The sequence below is a fragment of the Dermochelys coriacea genome, chromosome 7 (genome assembly GCF_009764565.3).
Source record: "Dermochelys coriacea isolate rDerCor1 chromosome 7, rDerCor1.pri.v4, whole genome shotgun sequence".
In the NCBI taxonomy this organism is placed as follows: Eukaryota; Metazoa; Chordata; order Testudines; family Dermochelyidae; genus Dermochelys; species Dermochelys coriacea.
In genome coordinates, this window is record NC_050074.1 from 48,451,087 (window position 1) to 48,472,248 (window position 21,162).

At 54.3% G+C, this 21,162-nt stretch overlaps 1 protein-coding gene and 1 long non-coding RNA gene across 3 annotated transcripts in view; one reads left to right on the forward strand and one right to left on the reverse strand.

Annotated features, from left to right (window-relative positions):
- Nucleotides 1–1,358: 1,358 nt before the first annotated feature.
- On the reverse strand, nucleotides 1,359–12,656 carry LOC122460942. 2 transcript variants are annotated; one of them, XR_006282585.1, is made up of 4 exons: nucleotides 12,554–12,656; nucleotides 3,295–3,561; nucleotides 2,553–2,672; nucleotides 1,359–1,696 (listed from the first exon to the last, which is right to left on the reverse strand). It is a non-coding gene; the product is annotated as an uncharacterized LOC122460942 (long non-coding RNA). The 2 variants fall into 2 exon arrangements; XR_006282586.1 differs by lacking the exon at nucleotides 12,554–12,656 and having other exon boundaries at nucleotides 3,295–5,088.
- A 392-nt stretch (nucleotides 12,657–13,048) lies between these two features.
- Nucleotides 13,049–21,162, forward strand: part of RASSF1 (Ras association domain family member 1) — a 29,205-nt gene continuing 21,091 nt past the window's right edge. Inside the window, exon 1 of the mRNA XM_038411321.2 lies at nucleotides 13,049–13,465. Within this exon, the coding sequence (XP_038267249.1) occupies nucleotides 13,144–13,465 (322 nt within the window). The 5' untranslated portion in view covers nucleotides 13,049–13,143. The remainder of the gene's footprint in view (nucleotides 13,466–21,162) is intronic.

Genomic DNA, 21,162 nt, shown 5'->3' on the forward strand with positions numbered 1-21,162 from the left:
TGTTTGAACAGCTAGAAGATCAGAAGAGCTCCAAGGTAGACAAGGCATGTCTGGGACTCTAATCAGACAGTGATCATATACCCAATGCATGGACACTGTCTGAGGTAGAGTGTGACCAATCAGATGCTCTCTAGTCACAGGCCATGAGGAGCAGGTCCTTAAAAGGGGAAGGGGCCGTGTGCTCAGGAGTGCACTCACAAGCTTGGACCTCTTGTGAAGGTCCTTCGCACGGACCGCCTGGCCAGTGGTCTGCTGCATTGCATTCCATCGTGCCTCGGGAAGACTTACCTTCATCACACCATCCATTGCTGCGCTGTGGGACACTTACCTTGAAGGATCCTGACATCTCCAGTGCTGTGTCTGTCCTGGGAGTGTGAGTATGCAAGTATGAGTGTGATTCCCCCGCACCCCACTTCTTTTGAGCTTAGCTATCAGAATAATAAACGTGCTGCTTTCTGCCAAACTCTGGTGGGTCATTAGTCCTCCCTAACCTTACTAGCTGGCCCAGTTTTGGGTAACACCCATGATTTCTTTGGAGAGAGGTTCAAGTGATAAGGCATTAGACTAGAAGTTGAGAGCCCTGGGTTCTAATCCCAGCTCTGCCACTGATTTAATGGGTGGCCTTGGGTCAGTCACTTTTCCTTCTTTGAGTGATTGCTCATGTACATTCCACAATAGGTGTGTGTGTTCACCACGTGCACCGTGCTGGAAGTTTTTTCACAATAGGTGCAGTGGTACCGGGCTCCTTGGCCGGCCCCATGGCCCCCGATGCAGCCCCCAGTGGTGGCTTGCTCAGTGGCCGGTGCCTCAGAGAGACCGTCGGCCTCCCTTTCTCAACCTCCCAGGAAGGAGTCGGTGGAGCATTCATTACTGGTTCCACACCCAGAGGGGGACCAAGTGGTAGGACCTGCGGCACTGGTGGGTACGCAGAGTACTGCACCCTCATTCTCCCCGGATGAGCCAATCAAGGCTCCTCCTCCACCTGTCCCACAGGAGGACTCTAATGCCCACCAGGAACTGTTGAAAAGGGTGGCATCAAGCCTCAACCTTCAAGCCGAGGAGGTGGAGGAACCCTTGGACTCCCTCTTCAATGTCCTCTCTGCTTTGGCACCGGGCAGTGTGGCTCTCCCGCTCCATGAAGGGACAGCAAAGATTTCAAATGCCTTGTGGCAAACTCCGGCTTCCTTGCCCCCCATCTCTAAGAGGGCTGAATGGAATTACTTCATGCCCGTTAAGGGGTCATGAATACCTTTACCCCACCCTGCTCCCAACTCCTTAGTGGTCAAGTTGATCAACCACAGGGAGAGACAGGACCAATCAGCCCCTACTCTTAAGAATAAAGACTCGAGGAGACTGGATCTATTCAGGAGGAAGGTTTATTTGTCCTCGAGTTTCCAACTGAGGGTAGCGAACCACCAAGCCCTACTGGGGAGATATGAGTTCAATTTGTGGGGCTCTCTGCCCAAATTTGAGGACTCCCTCTAAGAGCATGACAAAAAAGGGGTTCAAGACTCTCCTGGAAGAGGGTGGGGCTGCTGCTAGGGCGGCCCTTCAGGCAGCTTCAGATGCCACAGATACAGCTGCAAGGTCTATGCCCTCTGTGGTGTCCATGAGGAGGGCGTCATGGCTCCTGCTGTCTGGGCTGTCTAGTGAGGCACAGAACTCCTTACAGGACCTTCCATTCGATGGCAAGGCCCTATTTGTGGAATAGACGGATGTGAAATTGCATGGCCTGAAAGATTCACAAACCACCCTTAAGACCCTTAGCCTCTATGTCCCAGCCCCGGCCAGGACCAAGTTTAAGCCGGAGCAGGCTCCCATCCCAGGCCACCCATTCTAAATATGAGCACCCTTATAAAAAGTCAAGGGACTATAAGAAACGCCCGCAGAGGCAATCCCAGTCTGCACCCCAACCTGGGCCCTTCAAGGGTAAACAGGCAGGAAAGCATCAGTTTTGATGGGATGCCTGAGGGCCACTTACCAGTTCATACGAGGGATCCACCCGCAATAAAGCTTCCCTTCTACCAGTTGTGTGCTTTTCTCCCGGAGTGGTCGCGGCTGACCTCAGACCAATGGCTCCTCAACACCGTCTCCCGGGGCTACCCCCTCCAGTTTACCTCTACCCCACCCACCCACCCTCCGTCCCTGTCCCTTCTTGGGGACCCCCCTCATGAGACCCTGCTCAAGCAGGAGGTGGGGTGGCTTCTTGGCCTAGGAGCAGTGGAGGTGGTACTGGAGGAGTTCAGATGCAAGGGCTTCTACTCCCACTACTTCCTTATCCTGAAGGCCAGAGGGGGGCTCAGGCCCATCCTGGACTTGCGAGGTCTGAGCTTGTACATAATCTCTCTGGTCTCCATCATCCCCTTCCTGGGGACTGCTATGCCACCCTCAATCTGCAGGATGTGTACTTCCACATTCATATATTTGAGGGACACAGACGTTGCCTCCATTTCACAGTTGGGCAGAAACACTACCAATTTATGGTCCTCCCATTTGGCCTGTCCACTGCTCCCAGGGTATTCACAAAGTGCATGTCCGTGGCAGCAGCCTACCTCAGACGTCATGGGTTCCAGATCTTCCCCTATCTCGACGACTGGCTGGTCAAGGGCAGCTCCAGGTTGCAGGTGCGGGGTCCTGTGGCACTACTTCTGTCCACCTGCACCACTCTGGGCCTGTTGGCAAACAACACCAAGTACATGTTAAACTCTATGCGCTGCACCGGGGCTATTGGGGCAGTCCTGGATATGATGTCGGCCAGGGCCTCCCTCCCACGGGACAGATTTGAGACTCTAAGGGAGCTCATCAGCACAGTCACAAGGTTTGCTGTGACCACAGCCAAAGCATGCCTCCAGCTCCTGGGTCACATGTCACGTGTACATATGTGGTTCACCACACCAGATTCAGGATGAGGCCCCCTCCAGCTCTGGTTGGCCTTGGTGTTTTCCCAGTCCAGAGACAGGATGGACAAAGTCCTCACTGTGCCCAAACCGGTGATCACCTCTCTTCGATGGTGGTCCTCCCTGGGGAACAGACTCCGTGCATGCGGTCTGTGGTCCGCATGGGACCTTGCCCTACATAAAAATGTCAAGGAGCTCAGGACGGTCCATCTGGCATGCATGGCCTTCCGTGCGCACCTGGAGGGCAGAGTGGTCAGGGTTCTCACGGACAACACTGCCTCAATGTTTTCCATCAACAGGCAAGGCAAGGCCTGCTCCTCTGCCCTCTGTCAAGAAGCCCTCAGGCTGTGGGACTTCTGTATAGCCCATGATATTTGCCTGGAAGCCCACCACTTACCAGGCACCCAGAACTCTTGGGCGGATCGCCTGAGCCAACACTTCTCCTCTCAGCACGAGTGGTTGCTACACCCAGAGGTGGTGCACAGCATTTTCCAAGTGTGGGGCACTCCCTAGGTGGACCTGTTTGTGACATGGCAGAACCACCGGTGTCCCAGCTTCTGCTCTTGTGGGGGTTGGACAAGGGCACCATCTCCGATGCCTTCCCCCTATCCTGGTTGGGTCAGTTTCTCTATGCCTTCCCCCCGATCCCGCTGATCAGCAAGGTCTTGGAGAAGATAAAAACGGACAGGGCCTGGGTCCTCCTGATTGCCCCAGCGTGGCCCAGGCAGCATTGGTATGGGACTCTCACGAGCCTGGCAGTTGCCCCACCATGGCTGTTGCCATCCCGCCCGGATCTGCTATCCCAGAACCAGGGCCACTGCCTCCACCCCAGCCTGGCAGCGCTCCACCTCACGGCGTGGCTGCTCAATGGTTAGGCCGGGAGGAGAGGACTTGCTTGGAAAGGGTTCAGCACGTCCTCCCGGAAAGCAGACAGCCCTCCACACATCGGGCCTACCTGGCAAAGTAGTCTTGGTTTTCCTGGTGAACAGCTGATCAAGGCCTGTGGCCACTCCGATTCAGCTCATTTTAGACTATCTCCTTCACCTTTAGAGCCCAAGGCCTAGTGCCCTCGTCTGTCAAGGTGCACTTGGCGGCCATATAGGCCTTCCACCTGCCAGTGCAGGGCCACACGGTGTTCTCCCATGCTTTGACTGGCCAATTCCGTAGGGGTTTGGATCGTCTCTTCCTGTATGTTAGGCCCCCAGTCCCCTAAGTGGGACCTGAACTTGGTGCTGACCAGGTTGACAGGTCCCCCATTTAAACTGCTAGCTACATGCTCCTGGTCTTACCTCTCGTGGAAGCTAACTTCCTGGTGGCGATCACATCCGCTAGATAGGTCTCAGAGCTCTGGGCCCTGACCTCTGAACACCCATACACGGTGTTGCATAAGGAAAAGGTCCAGCGCCAACCACATCCCTCATTCCTCCCCAAGGTGGTCTCCACCTGCCATATGGGTCAGGACATTTTCCTGCCGGTGCTCTGTCCCAAGTCCCACGTGTCCAGTGGGGAGCACCGCCTCCACATGCTGGATGTGAGATGGGCTCTAGCCTTTTACCTACAACATATAAAGCCGTTCAGGAAGTCCTTGCAGCTTTACATCGCCTCAGCCAAATGCATGAGAGGTTGGCTGATCTCCACTCATTGGCTCTCCAACTGGATCATCTCTTGTATTCGTACCTGTTACGACCTGGCGAGAGTCCCCCTGCCACCGATTGTGAGGGCGCACTTGACTAGGGCACAAGCCTTGTTGGCTGCCTTTCTGGCCCATGTCCCCATTCAGGACATTTGTAGGGCTGCCACATGGTCTTTGGTTCACGCTTTCACCTCACATTTTGCAATCGTCTCCCAACAGGGAGGTGGCTGGGTTCGCGGAGCTGTACTCTGTCCCAAGTGTCTGTGAACTCTTACCCACCTCCAACAGATATAGCTTGGAATCGCCTATTGTGGAATGCACATGAGCAATCACTCAAAGAAGAAAAGACAGTTCCTTTTTCCTGAACTGGTGTTCTTCGAGATGTGTTGCTCACATCTATTCCACATCCCGCCCTCCTTCCCCTCTGGGGGAGTTGTCTGGCAAGAATGAACTGAGGGTGGGGGGAGCGCACAGTGCCCCCTATACCATGCCGTGGAGGCGCCACTCCAGGTGTTGCGAGGGACACTCCCCTACGGATACTGCTAGGGGGGAAACTTCCGGCACCGGTGCATGGGCCGAGCATGCACACCTATTGTGGAATGCACATGAGCAACACATCTCGAAGAACGCCAGTTACGGAAAAGGTAACTGTCTTTTCTCTGTGCTTCAGTTGCCCTGTCGGTAAAATGTGCATAGTGATACCCCCCTGCGTCTTGTCATCCACCAGAGCGCTGAGTATTGTTCTCTGGCAGGGAACTGAGGACCTGGCTTGTACATGCTGCTATATAATAAATTCCTTCCCCTTATCAGCCTCTTCTTTGCATCCACACCCCCTTTCCTGCTAAGGAAGCCATATATCAGCAAACCAGAGCTTATCATCTTGTAAACAAGCCACCAACGAAGGAAAGAAGGGGAAGTGGAGCTACAGGCCACAGGAGGAAGATGTTCGTGCAGTATCATCTCGATCCTTTTGAGTGGGGTGGACTGGGCTGCCTTGGCCAGCACTGGAATGGAGAGCTGTGCGCTGCCATGTGCCAATCCAGTGCTTTGGATTAATGCACACAACTGATTCTGCCGGACATTGCATGGTAGCTTCTGTCAGGCCTCTGCTAAAAAGCTGGATCCACAGTTGGGACCTATCCCTGCCTCTCTTACAGTACAGTATAGTATGGATGCTATTGAGGCCCACTTCTCCCCTGAGCCCAGCTGTGGAAGAACAGGACCCACTGTGTCCAATTAGAGCACTGGCCTTTTCTGCCATAGGTCTGGTGTTTTGAGTCATCTTGGCTGGGAATGGTGGATGTTTAACAACTCTCAGGATCAGGCCCCAGCTGCCATTCATGCTTCGCATCACCCTCCTAGCTGTGAGCAGAACTCAGTGGGGTTGGTTTGCCGTAGAAAACAGATAGGGCCTTGGCTGGCCTTGCTGCATCCTCTGTAGGAGGATGAGAAAACAGCTAGTGAATTGCACTCTCAGGTGAAAAGAAAAGGAGTACTCCTTTTCTTTTTGCGAATACAGACTAATACGGCTGCTACTCTGAAAACTCAGGTGAGGGAGCTGGTTTCGTGTGATGTATTTAAATGGCTGGGCTAGAAGGATAAATGATCAGTCCTCATGTTTCAGGACATAAGCTGATCTCAGCAGAGGGGTAAGGCAGGAAGTGCTTCTCCCTTTTCCAGTGCTATGGAATTACAGGATTAGGCCCTATTTACACAGAGCATAAAACTCTATTGAGAGAACCAGGGATCAACATGGCTAAAATATGGGCTTTGCTGGTGTGATTTGCCTGTGGGATGCGAGCTGCCCAGAAAAGCCTGAAACCCACATTATAGGTAGGGAGCAAGTCTAGAAGACACTCAAGCCAATTCTGATCCCATTTACACAAATCTAAATCTAGAGTCAGCCTACAGTAATCAGCAGAGTGACTCCAGATTTACACTGGACAAAGATCACCACTGATTCCCAGGCACTGATTGTATTTACACTAGTGCTAGAATCTGGAGTAATGTGTTTAAATGTTTCGTGTTGCAGCTAACACTCCTGCATGTACTTGGACTGTGTCAGCCCTGCATGGGGGTTTTTAATACCTCAGGTTAGTACTATAGAGCTTGAAGTCTGGTCACAGGGAAATAATCTTTCCAAGGCCTGGATGGATCAGGCCAAGAACACATGGAGGGAGAGGGAAATTGCCTTTTATTCTTGTTCTCCCTGAACTGGTGCTGACTTTTAAACTCCTGCAAAACATTAATCGTTCCCTGGTACTCTCGCCCCAGAAATGGTTCCTCCTGGGAGCGATTTTAGACTGTTGCTGGGATATTTTTGGATCTCTTCATTTCTATTTTAGTGCCAGCAAGAACCCACAACCAGTGCCCTGGGACACTCTCCTTTGGTTTGCCTGGGTCCACCCATCTCTCTGGCTTGATTTTTTTTTTCCATTGAAACCAGACAGTCTTTACAGCTGACTGTTGGGTTTTTTGTTTTTTTTTGTACTGCGATGCCATGGTGATCACCGGCAACAAGCAGTTCTGGACTTGAGATGCAGCAGCTGGAACAGCACCAGGGTTTGTGCAACTGGCAAGAGGATGGGGATAAGATTCCAGCACCCAGATCAGCTGGAGCTACTTACGTTCAGTGAGCGACTTTATGGGTCAAGTTCTCCCTCCTCCACTTCTCTCTGTCCTCTTCTTCCCCCTTTCATCAGCCAAAGTGAGGAAGGGGGGAAGCATTGTCCTAGTGAATCAGTGTCCTTGTCCCCAGAAAGTGCTCTACAGCAAGGCCCTGGACTGAATGAATCTCTCTCTCTCTCTCTCTCTCTCTCTCTCTCTCACACACACACACACACACACACACACACACACACACACACACACACACCCCCCCCCCCCAATCAGTTCCAGGAGTGCCTGCAGGGCAAGGAGATGTGGCTGCCCGGGTTGGACTCCAGGCTTAGATTCAGAGATGCCAAGGCCAGCTGGCACTATTGTGATTGTCTAGTCTGACCTCCCACGTACCACAGGCCATGCAACTTCCCCCAAGGCTCCAAGTCACCAGCACCAGGATTCAAGCAAAAGTTTTCCAAAGGGGCCACAAAAAGAAGACACCAAAGTTTGCGTGCCGATGGGCTTCATGGAGAAGTCACCTAAAGTCTGAACCAGATGACCCATGTCAAGCTGGGTGACTGCACTTCACTGTGGACTGGGCCCAACCTCTGACTGAGGTTGGGGGGCAGATTAGGGAGGGCAAGACAGGCAGGGGATGTGGGGGGCACTGGAGGAGCTAATCAACAGAGCTCACTGACATTGGAAGATGTTTGTCTTAACTGGGCTAGTGGCAAGAGAAAGGGGCAGCTGGAAACGTCCTCCACATCCCACCCATCGTGCCAGGGGCTCTGTGTAAGCCGATGGGCTCTCGCACCGGCCACAGAACCCAGTCCTGTTTTATTTCCTCAAAAGGACCCAAGTTCAGTACATCAAACACTCTCCTTCCCTCCTGATCCGGGGTCTTCTGCAAGGGCCAGTCTACTCCCTGCATGACTCACTCCAGAGGCTATCTGCTTGGGAGTCGAGGTGGGCATCTCTGTTCCCTTCTCCTGTGGGATGACCCGCCACAGGCTGCCTGTGTGGGGTCACACAGGGGCTGGGGCCTCCTGCAGCTCTAACTTGCAGCTGAGCTACTTGCTGGCTCTCAGGAGACTCTGCTGATCTTAATGCTAAAAGTGGGGCTAAGCAGGGTGGGCCCCCTCCCAAGGCAGCTCCCTCTATCCACATGCAGCTTAGCTGTTTCCTCTCTTTGCTGGGCCTCAGTGATGATAGGTCACCTCTCTGGTCCCATCCCTCTTTATGGCCTGCTTCATTCCGGCTTCTCTCAGGCATGAAGTACCCCGTCCAAACTGGGACATCACCCACCCCTTGAGGCATGCTCCCTGCTTGGGCTGGGGCCAACTCTCTTCCTCAGGGGGCCTGGGAGGGACGGCACAGAGAGCCCAGCTCCTGAATTCCCAAGGAGCATCTTGGCTTGGAACAGAGGGTTCAAACTTCCAGCATAAGTGTATGGAGGACGCAGGCTGCAGCAGTGCATCCTATTGGGGAGGGCAGGGGACAGTAGCTAGTGAAGGGCCAGGGCCACTCTCTTGCTCTGCAGTACAGATGAGGAGAAGGTGGATCCTGATGCCGCAAACTGGGATTGAATTTGGTAAAGCTGGGGGCTCCCCAGCTCAGACTATGGGCCTCCTGTGCCAGCCAGGGGCATTTCCCTTTGGAAGATGGCAGTGGGTCAGAGCAGGTTGGGGGCATCCTGCTCTCTCCCCTCACCCTGCCCTCTCACCCCCAGCCAGGAGGGATGCTGCCCTCTGCCCTGCTTGTGAGCTTTACTGGGAATAGGATAAATCGTCTGTACAGAACTTTTGTCTGGCTCTAGCTACACTCCCTGCCCTGGGGGCTGCTCTACGCCTCAGTGCCATGCCAGGGCACTGCAGGATCCTCACTGGCCTGGGAGGTGCTGGCACCATTAGCCAGGGCTGCCTCTCCTCTGCCTTCACCCTGCAGTGCTGGAAACTGGAAGCAGCAGTGCCTTCACCTACCAGGGGAAGTCTCCATGGACAAGCATCTCTGTCCCTCTCTGGGCACAAGCATGGAGGTGGGGGGGGTGCAGAATCTGTACGGACTGGCATCTCTGTCCCTCTCTGGGCACAGAGACCAGGTGAATCTCCAATGTGATGCCCTGCTTCCACTGCCTGCTCTCTGTGGATTTTTGCACCACCCCTTTCCCTAAGAAGAGGGTACTGGGGTAGATTTCTTTTTTGTGGTCCTCCTTCCTTACCGCCTGCCAAAGCCTCGCCCAGCTCTTGTAACAAAAAGACTCCTTCTCAAATAAGGTTGATCTTTATTGGAGAGGTTGTGTAACGCGTCAAAGCGAGAAGATGTACCAACCACCCAGCAGCTAAGACCAAGCAGCAGCAGCAGGGATAGAGAAGAGCCACTGGAGGAAGGGAAGAACAATACACAGAACTTGTCAGCCATCGCTCTCCACACCCTGTCTGAGGGACGGCAATGTTGTTATCCCCATTTTACAGATGGGAAACTGAGGCACAGAGTGGCAGAGTTAGACTAATTTGAACTTCAGTCCCAGTGTGTCTTCTATATTTTCCAAGATATTCAGTCTTTTTGGACTCTTACTGAAAAAAGAACATAATGAAGACATTAAATCTGTAGTTCTTTAAAATGACTTTTGAAGAGGGTGCAGCTCGTACTAGCGCTAGCTGGAGTAGATGGCCTCTGCAGTGCGTATTGGAGAGAGACTAGGGTTACGCTTTTCTCTGAGCAAAGCTTGTACTCCACAGTGCCTTCCAGAGAAGTTTGCAGCTTCATCAAATGCACAAGCAGCCATCTGTTTGGGGTCCAATTGACAAGCATTTAACTTTTCTAAGATGTGGGCTGTCACAGATGCAGCCGATATGTCTTCCATAACTTGAACATCTAGAAATGCATCTACTGGCCTACCCATGACATCAACATAATGGACACAATGACTTGATGCCCATTTGCATCTGTGCATTCATCAGCCATGTATGCAATTGTTTTGAATGTGGGGAGAGAAAGTTCTTCACTTTTTCCAACTGTTGAGTCTTTCACTGTTGCACCACATGCTTCTAGCCCAGAGATGGGCAAACTACGGCCTGCGGGACCATCCTGTCCGGCCCCTGAGCTCCTGGCCCGGGAGGCTCGCCCCTGGCCCCTCCCCTGCTGTCTCCCTCCCCGCAGTCACGCCGCTGCATGGGCAGCACTCGGGGCAGCGGGGCTGAGCACTCATGCAGGGCAGAGTGGCAGCGTGTCTGGCTCCAGCACGGCTCCCAGACATGCTGCTCTGAGTGGCATGGTAAGGGGGTTGGGGGGTTGGATAAGGGACAGGAGGTCCTGGGGGACAGTCAGGGAGCAGATGGATAGGAGGTAGGATCCTGGGGAGGAGGCAGGGAGTCCCAGGAGGGGGCAGTCAGGGGATGGGGAACAGGGGGCGGTTGGATAGGGCAGAGGTTCAGGGGGGAAAGTCAGGGGATGGGGAGCAGGGAGGTTAGATAGAGGATGGGGAGCAGGGGGTGGTTAGGGGCAGGGGTCCTGGGAGGGGGTGGTCAGGGGATAAGCAGCGAGGGGGGGAGGGTTGGATGGGTGGTGGGTTCTGAGGGGGTGGGAAGTGGGAGGGGGCGGATGGGGGGCAGGGGCCAGGCTGTTTGGGGAGGCACAGCCTTCCCTACCCAGCCCTCCATACAGTTTCGCACCCCACTGTGGCCCTTGGGCCAAAAAGTTTGCTCTCCCCTGTTCTAGCCAGTCAGTTGAGTTCCTTGCAGAAAGACAGTGAGCATTTGCTGGTCTTGTTCAGAACCAGTGTTCAGGATGAACAAGTGACAATGCACTTAACATTGATGGAGGATTCTCTGCTCCTTGAAGTCTTTAAACCACGATTTGAGGACTTCAATAGCTCAGACATAGGTGAGGTTTTTCGCAGGAGTGGGTGGGTGAGATTCTGTGGCCTGCGTTGTGCAGGACGTCGGACTAGATGATCAGAATGGTCCCTTCTGACCTTAGTATCTATGAACATTGGCCTCCAGTTTGTAGTGTGTGGTATCTCTTGCTGAAATAGAAAGTATGATGCCACAGCCGTGGTTGTCTGCATGAACTGTGTTGTGTCTCCAGCATTCTTAACAGCCTCATTAACACTCACCGGTGTTGTCCTTGGTCAGTGGAGACTCAGAGTTCAGAGATGCTTTCATGTGAGTTCACCTCCCAAATGGGGGACAAGAAGGCACCTTACTCGTTCCTCCAGCTGCTCACTGTTCTCTCTGGCCACTGCTGTTCTTGTGCTGCCGTTCACTCCATCGCTTTGTTGCCCGTGGCCCTGCGCCGTCACCTTCTGCTGCCACCTGCCCCTGTGACCTCTGTGAGTTGGTCTCTTGAGGTTCCACCAGCTCCCAGTGATTTCAGATGAGCTCTCAGTGAGGGAACCTCGCTGCTAGTGCAGTCTGGGCCCTCTCTTCCACAGAAACACTGTCCCCACCGCAGGACTAAGCACTTAGACCTGATTATCAGTGATTTCGGCTGCAGTAGTCACTTAACAGAACAAAGACTATCTATCTATGGAGCCTAATCAGCTCTGTCTTTAAACAGTGGAGAGGGGCAGGTCAAATCATCCTTGGGACTCTGGCAGACCATCAAGCAAAACACCTGCCCCCACCATCTCTCAATGCCCTCAATCAGCACAGGCTATGTACAGTTCTACTGCCCCTTACTCATACAATAAGAACAACAACATTTCTTTACCCCCATCAAGTGATTTGTAACCCAACCCCAGCGAAAATCTATCACTTGGGCAACACAGCTCTGTTTGCTGGATACCTAGGTAGATTAGGTGTGAATGTAAATACAATCTGGTCCTGAAGCCTTTCCCCCCAGCTCATCACTAGCTGCCAGGGAGAGCTCATTTAGACTTTGCTTACAAATAATCATTTGAAATTATTAGGTTGGCCAACATCACCAAAATGAATTCACTGACATTGGCATAAAAAACAAGGAAGCTAGTCTATGTTCATACTCAAATCTATTATACTTTTTCAGATACACGTATTTTATCATACACTGTGTATGCTTTTAAAGTGCTTATTAATGTTTCAATTTCAATTCAAATTTCCAAACAACCACTAAATTGGCAACACTGCATGTAACTAGTTCACAAAACTGCGGGGGTAGGGAAGGGTGTTGGGTAAATTTAGGGAGGGGTAGGGAAATCCTTGCACCAGACCGACCAGTCCTGCTCCCTAACCCCGCTGCTGGACACCAGGGGCTGACCCAGGCCAGCTGCAGGGACCCTGCCCCACAAAGGGTTAAGAGCCAGCGCCCAGCCCACTCCCCTCAGCCAGCTTTCCGAAGGGCCCCAAGCAGCCCCGAGTTTCTCTCTCAGGGGCCCCCGCTCTCTCCCCTTCCCCAGTGCAGACGCCGGGCGCAGGCATCGTTCCAGGAACTGCAGGAAATGAACCTCCAGCCGGGCTGGGGGCTGATCCTGCCATTGCAGCCTCGGGGGCGCGCTGGGATACGCTTTTCCTGCCGCCCGCGGGGTTAGTTCTGCGCTCTCCGCTCAGTACGTCCCCCCTTTGCCGGGGAGTTTTCCCCACGGCCCCGCCAAGGTCTCAGCGTGAATCTGCCCCGCGCTCCCGCCCGGTCCTTCCCTCCTCGGGCGCTCCGGGGCGCCCAGCCGGGACCGCTGCGCTCGCAGACCCAGCCGCTGTGGGGTGTTTCCGCCCGTGGGACGGAGCGGCACGAACCAGGAGAATCCGGGGCACCCGCCCAGCACAAAGCGGCCCCGCTGAGCGAGGCTGGGGCGACGCGTCCCGAGCCAGGAGCCGGCGGGAGCTTCGCCTTGATCCCCGCCAGCGTCTGCGCGGAGTTTGCGCCTCGTTCAAACCCAGGGGGCGGGGAGGAAAGAGCCGGGCGGGCTGAACAGGGGAGCGAGGCAGACGGAGGAAGGGAGGGCCGGGGGCCGGGCTTCGCGCTGAGGCTTCCCCCACCCCAGTGCCGTCGCCGGAGGGGCTCTGCCCTGGGCCCCCCCTCCCTGCGCTCCCCGGGGCCATGGCCGCGGCCCCGGCCCAGGAGATGATCGAGCTGAAGAACCTAGAGCTGGAGAAGCGGATCGACCTGACCCGGGGCACCGCGGAGCGCCCCGTGCGCCTGGAGCGCACCAACGCCCTGCGCATCACGCCCGGCAAGGTGCCCGAGCTCCTGAGCCGCGTGCGGCAGATCCGCCTGCTGGGCGGGCAGAACGACCCCCGGCTGACGGGCCAGCTGGGCGAGGGCCACGCCTTCCGGCCCTGCACCCGCGGCCAGCAGACCTGGTGCGACCTGTGCGGAGATTTCGTCTGGGGGGGTCCCCGGAAGAGCCTGCAGTGCGCCTGTGAGTACCGCAGCGGGGGCAGCGGGCCTCCCCTGCAGGGGGGCGCAGGCAGCGGGACTGGCGGAGGCTGGGTTGTTGGCCCCTTCTTGGTAACCCAGCAGAGGGACCCCCCCCCACTGCTCTGAGGCCCATTGATGGGGGGTGGGCTTTCGGCGGGGGCATTTGCCTTGCCCAGGCTATAAACTCTCAGCCTGGCACCTTTCCCAGCAGTCAGGCCGGAGGCATCCATCTGGGGCTGGGGGCGGAGAGCCCTGTCCCTTCTAGTGGAGAGGGGAGCAGCCATAGTCTGTCAGCTGTTCCCCTGCCAAAGCCTGCAGAACAGGAGCCAGGAGAGGACGTGAGGGGCGGGAACCAGGGGTCTACAGCTTCCTCCTTCCCAGAGTTCAGGCAGCAGCTCAGGGCACAGGCCTCCTGCCCCAACCCACCCAAGGGTCCCCTTGTAGTCTGAGAGAGAGCAGGAGACTTCCTTTCCTCCTCTGTTCTCTCCCTGGCTTGCCTCTCTGGTTGAGGGGATGGCGGGACTGTTCCCTGCCGTTCTCCAGCCAGGGACAGCATAGTGCCCAGCACATGGCTCCACTAGACAAAGAATCAGTGCCAGGCCATGCATCATCCCGTATCCATGTCGCTGCCAGGCCACATGTGGCATGGGGTGGGCCATGTGGGGGGCCAGTGAGCTGGTGTGAGCAGCCCAGTTCTGGGACACTCGCCTCTCTCCAGACCTCACTCTGCCTGGGATGAACTCAGGGCTCAGCTCTTCAAACCTATAAGAACGGCCATACTAGGTCAGACCAATGGTCCATCTAGCCCAGTATCCTGCCTCTGACAGTGGCCAGTGCCAGATGCTTCAGAGGGAATGAACAAAACAGTCCCCACAGTGGCCAGCACTTTGCCGCCTCCCCCAATCCAGCTCAGCAGCTCCTGGCCTGCTCTGGGCTAAGCACAATGTGCAGACTCCACAGTGGGACCAGTGCTAGCTCATGCATGGAGTTGGGGCCAAGTCCTGCATGTCCTGGCCCCGTAGTAGGGTCAGTTCCAGGCTGATGACGTTTGGGATCATCACGCACAGCAAACTCTCTGTTCCGCTAAGCAGTGCTTACTGCTATGGGTCATTCTGCCGTGTTATCGCACCCAGGCCTAGCGACCTGGCCAAGTCACTCTATCATCCCACCGGGCTCCCCCTGCTGGTGATTACACAATGGTGCACAGAGGAAATTAACTAGCCATGTGAAGACTTCAGAGCTCCCAGGACTCGGAGCCAGCCCAGGGCCTGTGAGAATGGCGATCCGGTGGGTATGTGGGAACCCCCCCCCAACACACACACACACACGGCATTGGGGTCTGCCCGCATGGTGCAAAAGCTGCCCTGGGACACCATCTCACAATGGTGCTTTACCCGACACCCAGGAGTGGGGACACTGTGGGGAAGGGGAGATGGTTCCCTATGCTTATCTCCAGTCATCTTCTTCTGACCAGTGCTCAGCACAGTGGGGAGAGAACCACAGCCAGCCACTGTAGCTAGAGGGCCCCCCGGATGCAGCACTGGTGTGGGTGAGGAAAGCTCGAAAACTCCACTTGGAAGTGTTTAAACCCCAGCCCTGGCACTGTGGGGTCTGGAGTTCCCAGCAGATGCACAGCAGCTCAGGAACCCCCGGCCAGCCAGATGCAGCTGTCAGTAAGAATTGGAGGGCTTGGTCACCTGCCAATCACAGGAAGCATGGGTGCGGGAGGAAACCCTGGGGTTAATGGGTTCTTTACCTCGATCTGTTTACCATGCTGTGCTGGCACTAGGCAGGTGTGGGTGCAAGGTCCCAGTGGCACAGACAGACCAAGGCTCTCCTCCAGCCATAGCATGTCAAGCTGGGATCTCTTCTGATCCTTAAAGCCAGGCAGAGCTGGGCTGGTTGAGAGGCAGTCTTAGGGAAACCCAAGGTGCTGCAGGAAGGGGGCACCCTTCCCTCTAAGCCAGGGAGTAGAGCTCTGCTGTGAGAACCTGAGGCCCTGCCTGCTTGCGGGCATTAAAGATGGAGAGGCACTTTCTGCAAGACTGAGGGTATTAACCTTAAGGGCTTGGCCAGGTCCCTCCTTGGGCGATGTTACGATCTGCCTCCCCTGAATCCCTCTTCAATCTTCTCCACAGAAGAACAGGTTCCATTTCCATCCCAAAAGCTTGGGTGGCATCGCTGTGTGGTGTCGACCAGCTGCTGCATTCCACCTCAGAGGCAGCTGTATTTCAGTGATGTGCAGCTGTGGAGCAGGAAGATCTCTCTGGGGGGACAGTAACACTGAGGCAGGGCCGACTCGCCGAGCCTGGGACAGGGAGGGAATGGAACCATTTGCTAGCTCCCAAATTCCTTCTGCTAGAAGAGGCAGAGGCTGGTGGGGCTCATTTCTGGGGAGCAGGGGAGGCAGCAGGTCTGGTTCAGGCTGACTGGAGGGGTGCAGGATGGCACGGGGGTGTTTGTATGGGTTGAGAGAGTTGGCAGAGGCAAGGAGTGTCTCTGGAGTGGCTGGGCACTGAGGCTGGGCATGGCAACAGGCACTGAGAGTGACAGGTGGGGAGCCATGCTGGCAGGGACTGTGATGTGATTGCTGGAGATGGTGGGCATGGAGCCCGGTGGGGCCCCTGGGGGTCAGGGCATGGGGCACGGACCTGACAGCCCACTGGTCAAGGCACAGAGCTCGGCAAGGGCCATGATGTGGGGCAATGGGATGGTGGTAACTGGTGCCCTTAGAGACTGTATCAGTCAACTGATTTGGGCCCATGCTCAGGGAATGCTCATCCTGCTTCTGTTGAGCAGGGAGAAATGTTTAGAGCAGAACAGAATATTTTAGAGATGGAAATAATTGGAGGCAGGAGCGTCCCATGCTGAAGAACAGGGAGGCCCCACCCATCCTAACTGATTAACATGCCCCAGCTGCCAACCTGCTTTAGTGTAATTTCCTTTCCACCTCTGCCTCCACTTCCCCAGTGGCATCTGGGTCTCCATTTGCCACAAGCAAATCCCAGGCAGGTGGCCAGGAGAGGGGCTGAAGACCCCAAGGTTTCTGAGGGCTGGGGCTCTGGGGCAGCCCTGCCGTGACAAGTTTCCAGGCTTCCTACCCTAGAGCTAGGAGCTTGAAAGCACTGGGAGCCTCAGCTCTAGCCAGGACTTGACACCCGGCTCTGCTGCAGAAAACATGAAAGTCCTGAGAAAGGCCTCCAGGCTCTGTGGTCCTACAGCAGCCCTGCCATGTGGGCTGCCCCAGGGCTGGGATTCCCGGGCTTGCAGTATCCCAGGCCAGCTGGCTCCCTGTGGTGCCCGAATCCACAGTGGAAGAGGCTATTCTGCAGTAGCTATCGTGGTCGATTTTCCCTATGTAGATCAGCCCTGAGATTTACCGTGATCCTTTCTGAGCCAAAGGAGAAGCCAGAGACTTCGGTTTGTTTTTAACCCTGGAAAAAGGGCAGGGGGTGGAGTTTGAATTTTCCTGGGAAGAAGGAGGAAGCTGAAACCTTTGCTTGTGTGACCCTGCCATGAAGGGATGGGGAAATCTGCCTGGCCCCGATGCTGGGCCAGAGACAGCTGAGCTAATTCTTGCTTTACCTTCTTGTGTTGCTGGGTCCCTTTGGCCCAGTGACCCCACCCCCACAATCTGTGTTGCTTGCAGCTGTCACTGAGCTCTGTGCCCCTGACCCCCGCAGAGGATGGGACGTGGGAACACTCTCAGCATCTCCCCTGGGGCGGTCTGCTGCTTCCTGTCCCATCCGTGTCTGCTCTAATGTCAGGAGAGCTGTTTCCCCAGAGGGACAAGCAGACAAGGCTGTAACTGAACAGCATGAAGGCCAGTGTGGCAAAGTCCTTCTGATTGTAATTAATCTATCACTGAGAGCATCTGTCATCCCAAAGTGCTGCATCAGTTACAGATAAACTCTTTGACTCCCACCCTGCTGAATGCAGCTGCCTCTCGGGTGGAACGCAGCAGCTGTTTAACAGCACACAGCAACCCTGGGACAGGAAGCAAAACTGTGTCCAACTGAAACTTCGGGGGGAGGCCAGGTCACCAATGTGGCACTTTGGCCCGAAAATGGCTTTAACCCGCAACAATTCTTGTGAAAAGAATAATAATAATAATCATACTTAGTACTTCTATAAATGCCAAGGGACTGTGACTGGCCACAAGGTGTCAGTACTGCATCGAGGTCAATACTACATCAGAGAGGAGGACACCCCCTATTGACCCACCAACACCGCTTCCTGAAGCACACTGTGCCCTACCATCACGCTGGGACATTGGGGTTGGCATTGACTCAGCAGGGAGAGGGTCCCCTACTGAGTACCCACCCTAATTCCTGCAGCACAGCACCCCCTAGTGCCCTGGGGCAGTGACTGCCAGGGGAGAGTGCCCCCTACTTAGTTACCAACCCCACTTTCTGCATCCCCTGGGCCAGTTCTATGCAAGCACTCACCAGACTTATATGTGAGATCTAACGAGACAACAGTTCAGTGGGAGGCAGTTGCAGAGCCTGTTAGACATGGTGCCTGGTTGTGAGCAGGCTTGGCAGGATCTGATTTTTATTGTCAGTGTTGATAAATGTCAATTTCACCTACAAACCCAAAGATTTCCGTCAGTAATAATCCAAACGTACCGATTGGCGATGTCAGGAAAATGCTGCTTGAGAAGTCCTTAGAGTTTGATTGTAGGACAGTTACTTTGTGCATTTTGACAGGTGATGTTGTCAATGTTGTGTTTAGCGGTTATAAAGCGTTACCTTTTGGAATCTCAGCATCTATTCTCAGTACCCAATTGTCTGACCCCGCCCCTTAATTTCCAGCAACTGTGAAAACTGAAATGGATAAAAATCTAAAAAATAGTTAAAAATAAACCTTGAGATTCTCCATCAAAATGATGATAATGTAACAATTTAATTCTGCCAGGCCTAGTTATAAGCGACAACCATCCCAGCCACCCCTGCCTCTGTACATGGCCTTTATTAGCAGCGGGTGTCTAAGATAAGTGGAGTGCGGCACTGTAAAATCCATGAATCTGATCCTCTGCTTCCTTTCTGGTGTGACTTGGAGTAACTCCAGTGGAGTGACACTGGTGTCAAATTTCAGAGTAGCAGCCCTATTAGTCTGTATTCGCAAAAAGAAAAGGAGAACTTGTGGCACCTTAGAGACTAACAAATTTATTTGAGCATAAGCTTTCGTGTAGCTGTAGCTGTAGCATGAAGTGAGCTGTAGCTCACGAAAGCTTATGCTCAAATAAATTTGTTAGTCTCTAAGGTGCCACTGGTGTCAAAGAATCGGATTCATTGTCCTGCTGTGCTGCAGTGATAACCACAAGAGGGTGCCACAGCCCTATTTAAAGTCATAGTTCCCCTCTAAAAAGAACAGCTGACAATCCATGGAAAACTTGGGAGGAACTTTCCATGGAGAATTAAGTGTGATGGTTCTGCTTCTGCAGCTAAATCCTGCTCTCCAAAGCTGGGGCATGGGGCCTCTTTCTCCTGCTGCTCGCAGGGCCAGTGGTTGGAAAGGCTGGGTTGGAAATCACCATGGGTTTCCTTCCTAAAGAGCCGCCTGGCTACAGCAGGGAACAGGGCAGCTTGGGACTCAGTTGGCTAGTTAGAAGCTGACGAGGCATTCAAGTGTCTCAGCAAAATGGAAGTTTGGCTTCTCTCTCAGTGGAAGGAAGCTCATGTGTTGGATAGACACTGGGATTGTTCTGATGTCCCGGTCTATGGAGAGGGAGAGAGAGGCCCTTGAGTTGCCTGAACCCATTGTCAACACCTGTCACGATTATATCGTGACTCTTGTAATATGTGGTGGCTTTTGTCTCTGGGTTACATGAGACTCTCCAAGTTCATTTTCTTCTGAAGTCACTGTCTAGCCCATGTGCTCGCACAGAGAACAGCTTGAAAGCATGACAAAGGCTCAGAAGGCAAATAATCACCCAAAAGGTGTGTGTTTGTCACGGTCTTGGGGTTTTTTAAGCCAATCTTGGGACTTTTTCAGAGGCCTGATGCCATTTTTTTGGGGGGGGGGACTCCCAGCATTGGAGATACTGCAAAGAGAACAGAAGTGCCATGCTTTTCTCTCTCTCTGTCTCTGTTGGGGGCCCTGTGAAATAATCACAACTGAATGCTAACATCTCCAAAATCAGAGGTGCTCTTATTTTCTTTCTATGGTGCCCAACTGTTTCCATTTTCCCCGCTCCCCACCTGGGTGCATAGGGGCTTGGGGTGCTGGCAAGAACACAGGACTACTTAGGAGTGAATTCAGCTCTGTTTTTCAAGCCACATATTTGGCATATGAAACCATAGTCTCATCCAACCAGTTATTCTTTTGCTTCAAAATGGGGAACATTTTGAAATTCATCTTCTGATGAAAGGCTGGAAAAGTGATGTGTTTGGGGCCACAAAGCAGCCTGGAATGAAATGAGGACCATGTTGTTTCTCCAATTTTTAAAAAAATACCAAGATTCCCTAATCTTTGCCTCAATCTTAGTTGCTTGGGAGATCTGGGGGAAGGGAGGGAAACCCCAAACCATTTCTCTTTCCTGAGCATTTGACCGGTTCCTGCTACCAAGCTGCATCCTCTTTTTGTGACATCACAGGTTGCAATGAAGAGGATTGTGATGCCACAAGCAGAGCTCAAACATGGTAGGACTAAGGCCAGTAACACAGAACAAGGGGAAAGAAATGGAGAATTTGTTTTAACAGGGAAAAGTCTTTGCTATGGGGGAGAGGAGACCCCTGTGAGATAGAAGGTGGGGAAAAGGGCATCCCTGCAGAGATCAGGGGACACACGGGGCGAGTGAGGGGAAATCTCTTAGGCTGCATTGTGTCATCGTGTGACTGCCGTTGGAGCATTCCTCCTGCACGAGCCCATCTGCGCTGCAGGAGCCACGTCCGGCTGCAGCCCATCCAGGCGAATGGTTCCGGGGGCAGCCGGGTGCCCGTTAATAGGCTCTTTGTGCTGGTGGGTGGCAGTGTGGCTCCGGGGAAAGGCGATGCTGCTGGGACAGAGACTCTTTGTCTTGGTCCCTTTGAAGTTTGTGCGCATTGGAGGGATCGCTCTCTCCCTCACCCCATGGAGGGTGTGTGAGTGGAGGCCTCATGGCTGAGCACAGGGGGCTTTGCTGGGTCCATCAGAGATCCTGGGGCTGGCAGGGTAGCGTCCGAGTGCCACAGAGCTGCACGGTGCATTAATCACAGGGACAGAGAAATTGGAGGGGCAGCAGCATCCCCTGGGGTCTGTTTCCCTGGCCGCTGGCAGATGCTGGGTGTGCCACTGAAGGTGCTCCACCACCACCAGAGTAAAGAGGGCAGAACAGGAACCTGCCAAGGGTGACATTGCCCCCTCTGTCCCTCTCCCTGGAGGCTGAGGCTGTTTCTGGCTCCACCTGGGATTGAGGTTCACCTGTAATGCCTGGTCCTTTCCCCTCCACCCGCACAGCCGCTTCCCAGGCTGAGCACCCAGCTCGTGTCTCCTCATCCCCCTACGCCACTTCCTTAGCAGACCTCAGCTCTGCAGGGATGTGTGTGGTGTGGTATGGGCTGGGCAACCCATGTGTGTAAGTGTCCCCGGAGCTTGCTCCCACCATCCCTCCCCGGCTGATCTTGGGGGCAGGCAGCAGAGCTGGCATGACTGTAAAGGTGCGGTCCCCTCCAAGTAGCTGAAGGAGGCCTGTGCACTTGCTGGTTGATTTCTGGT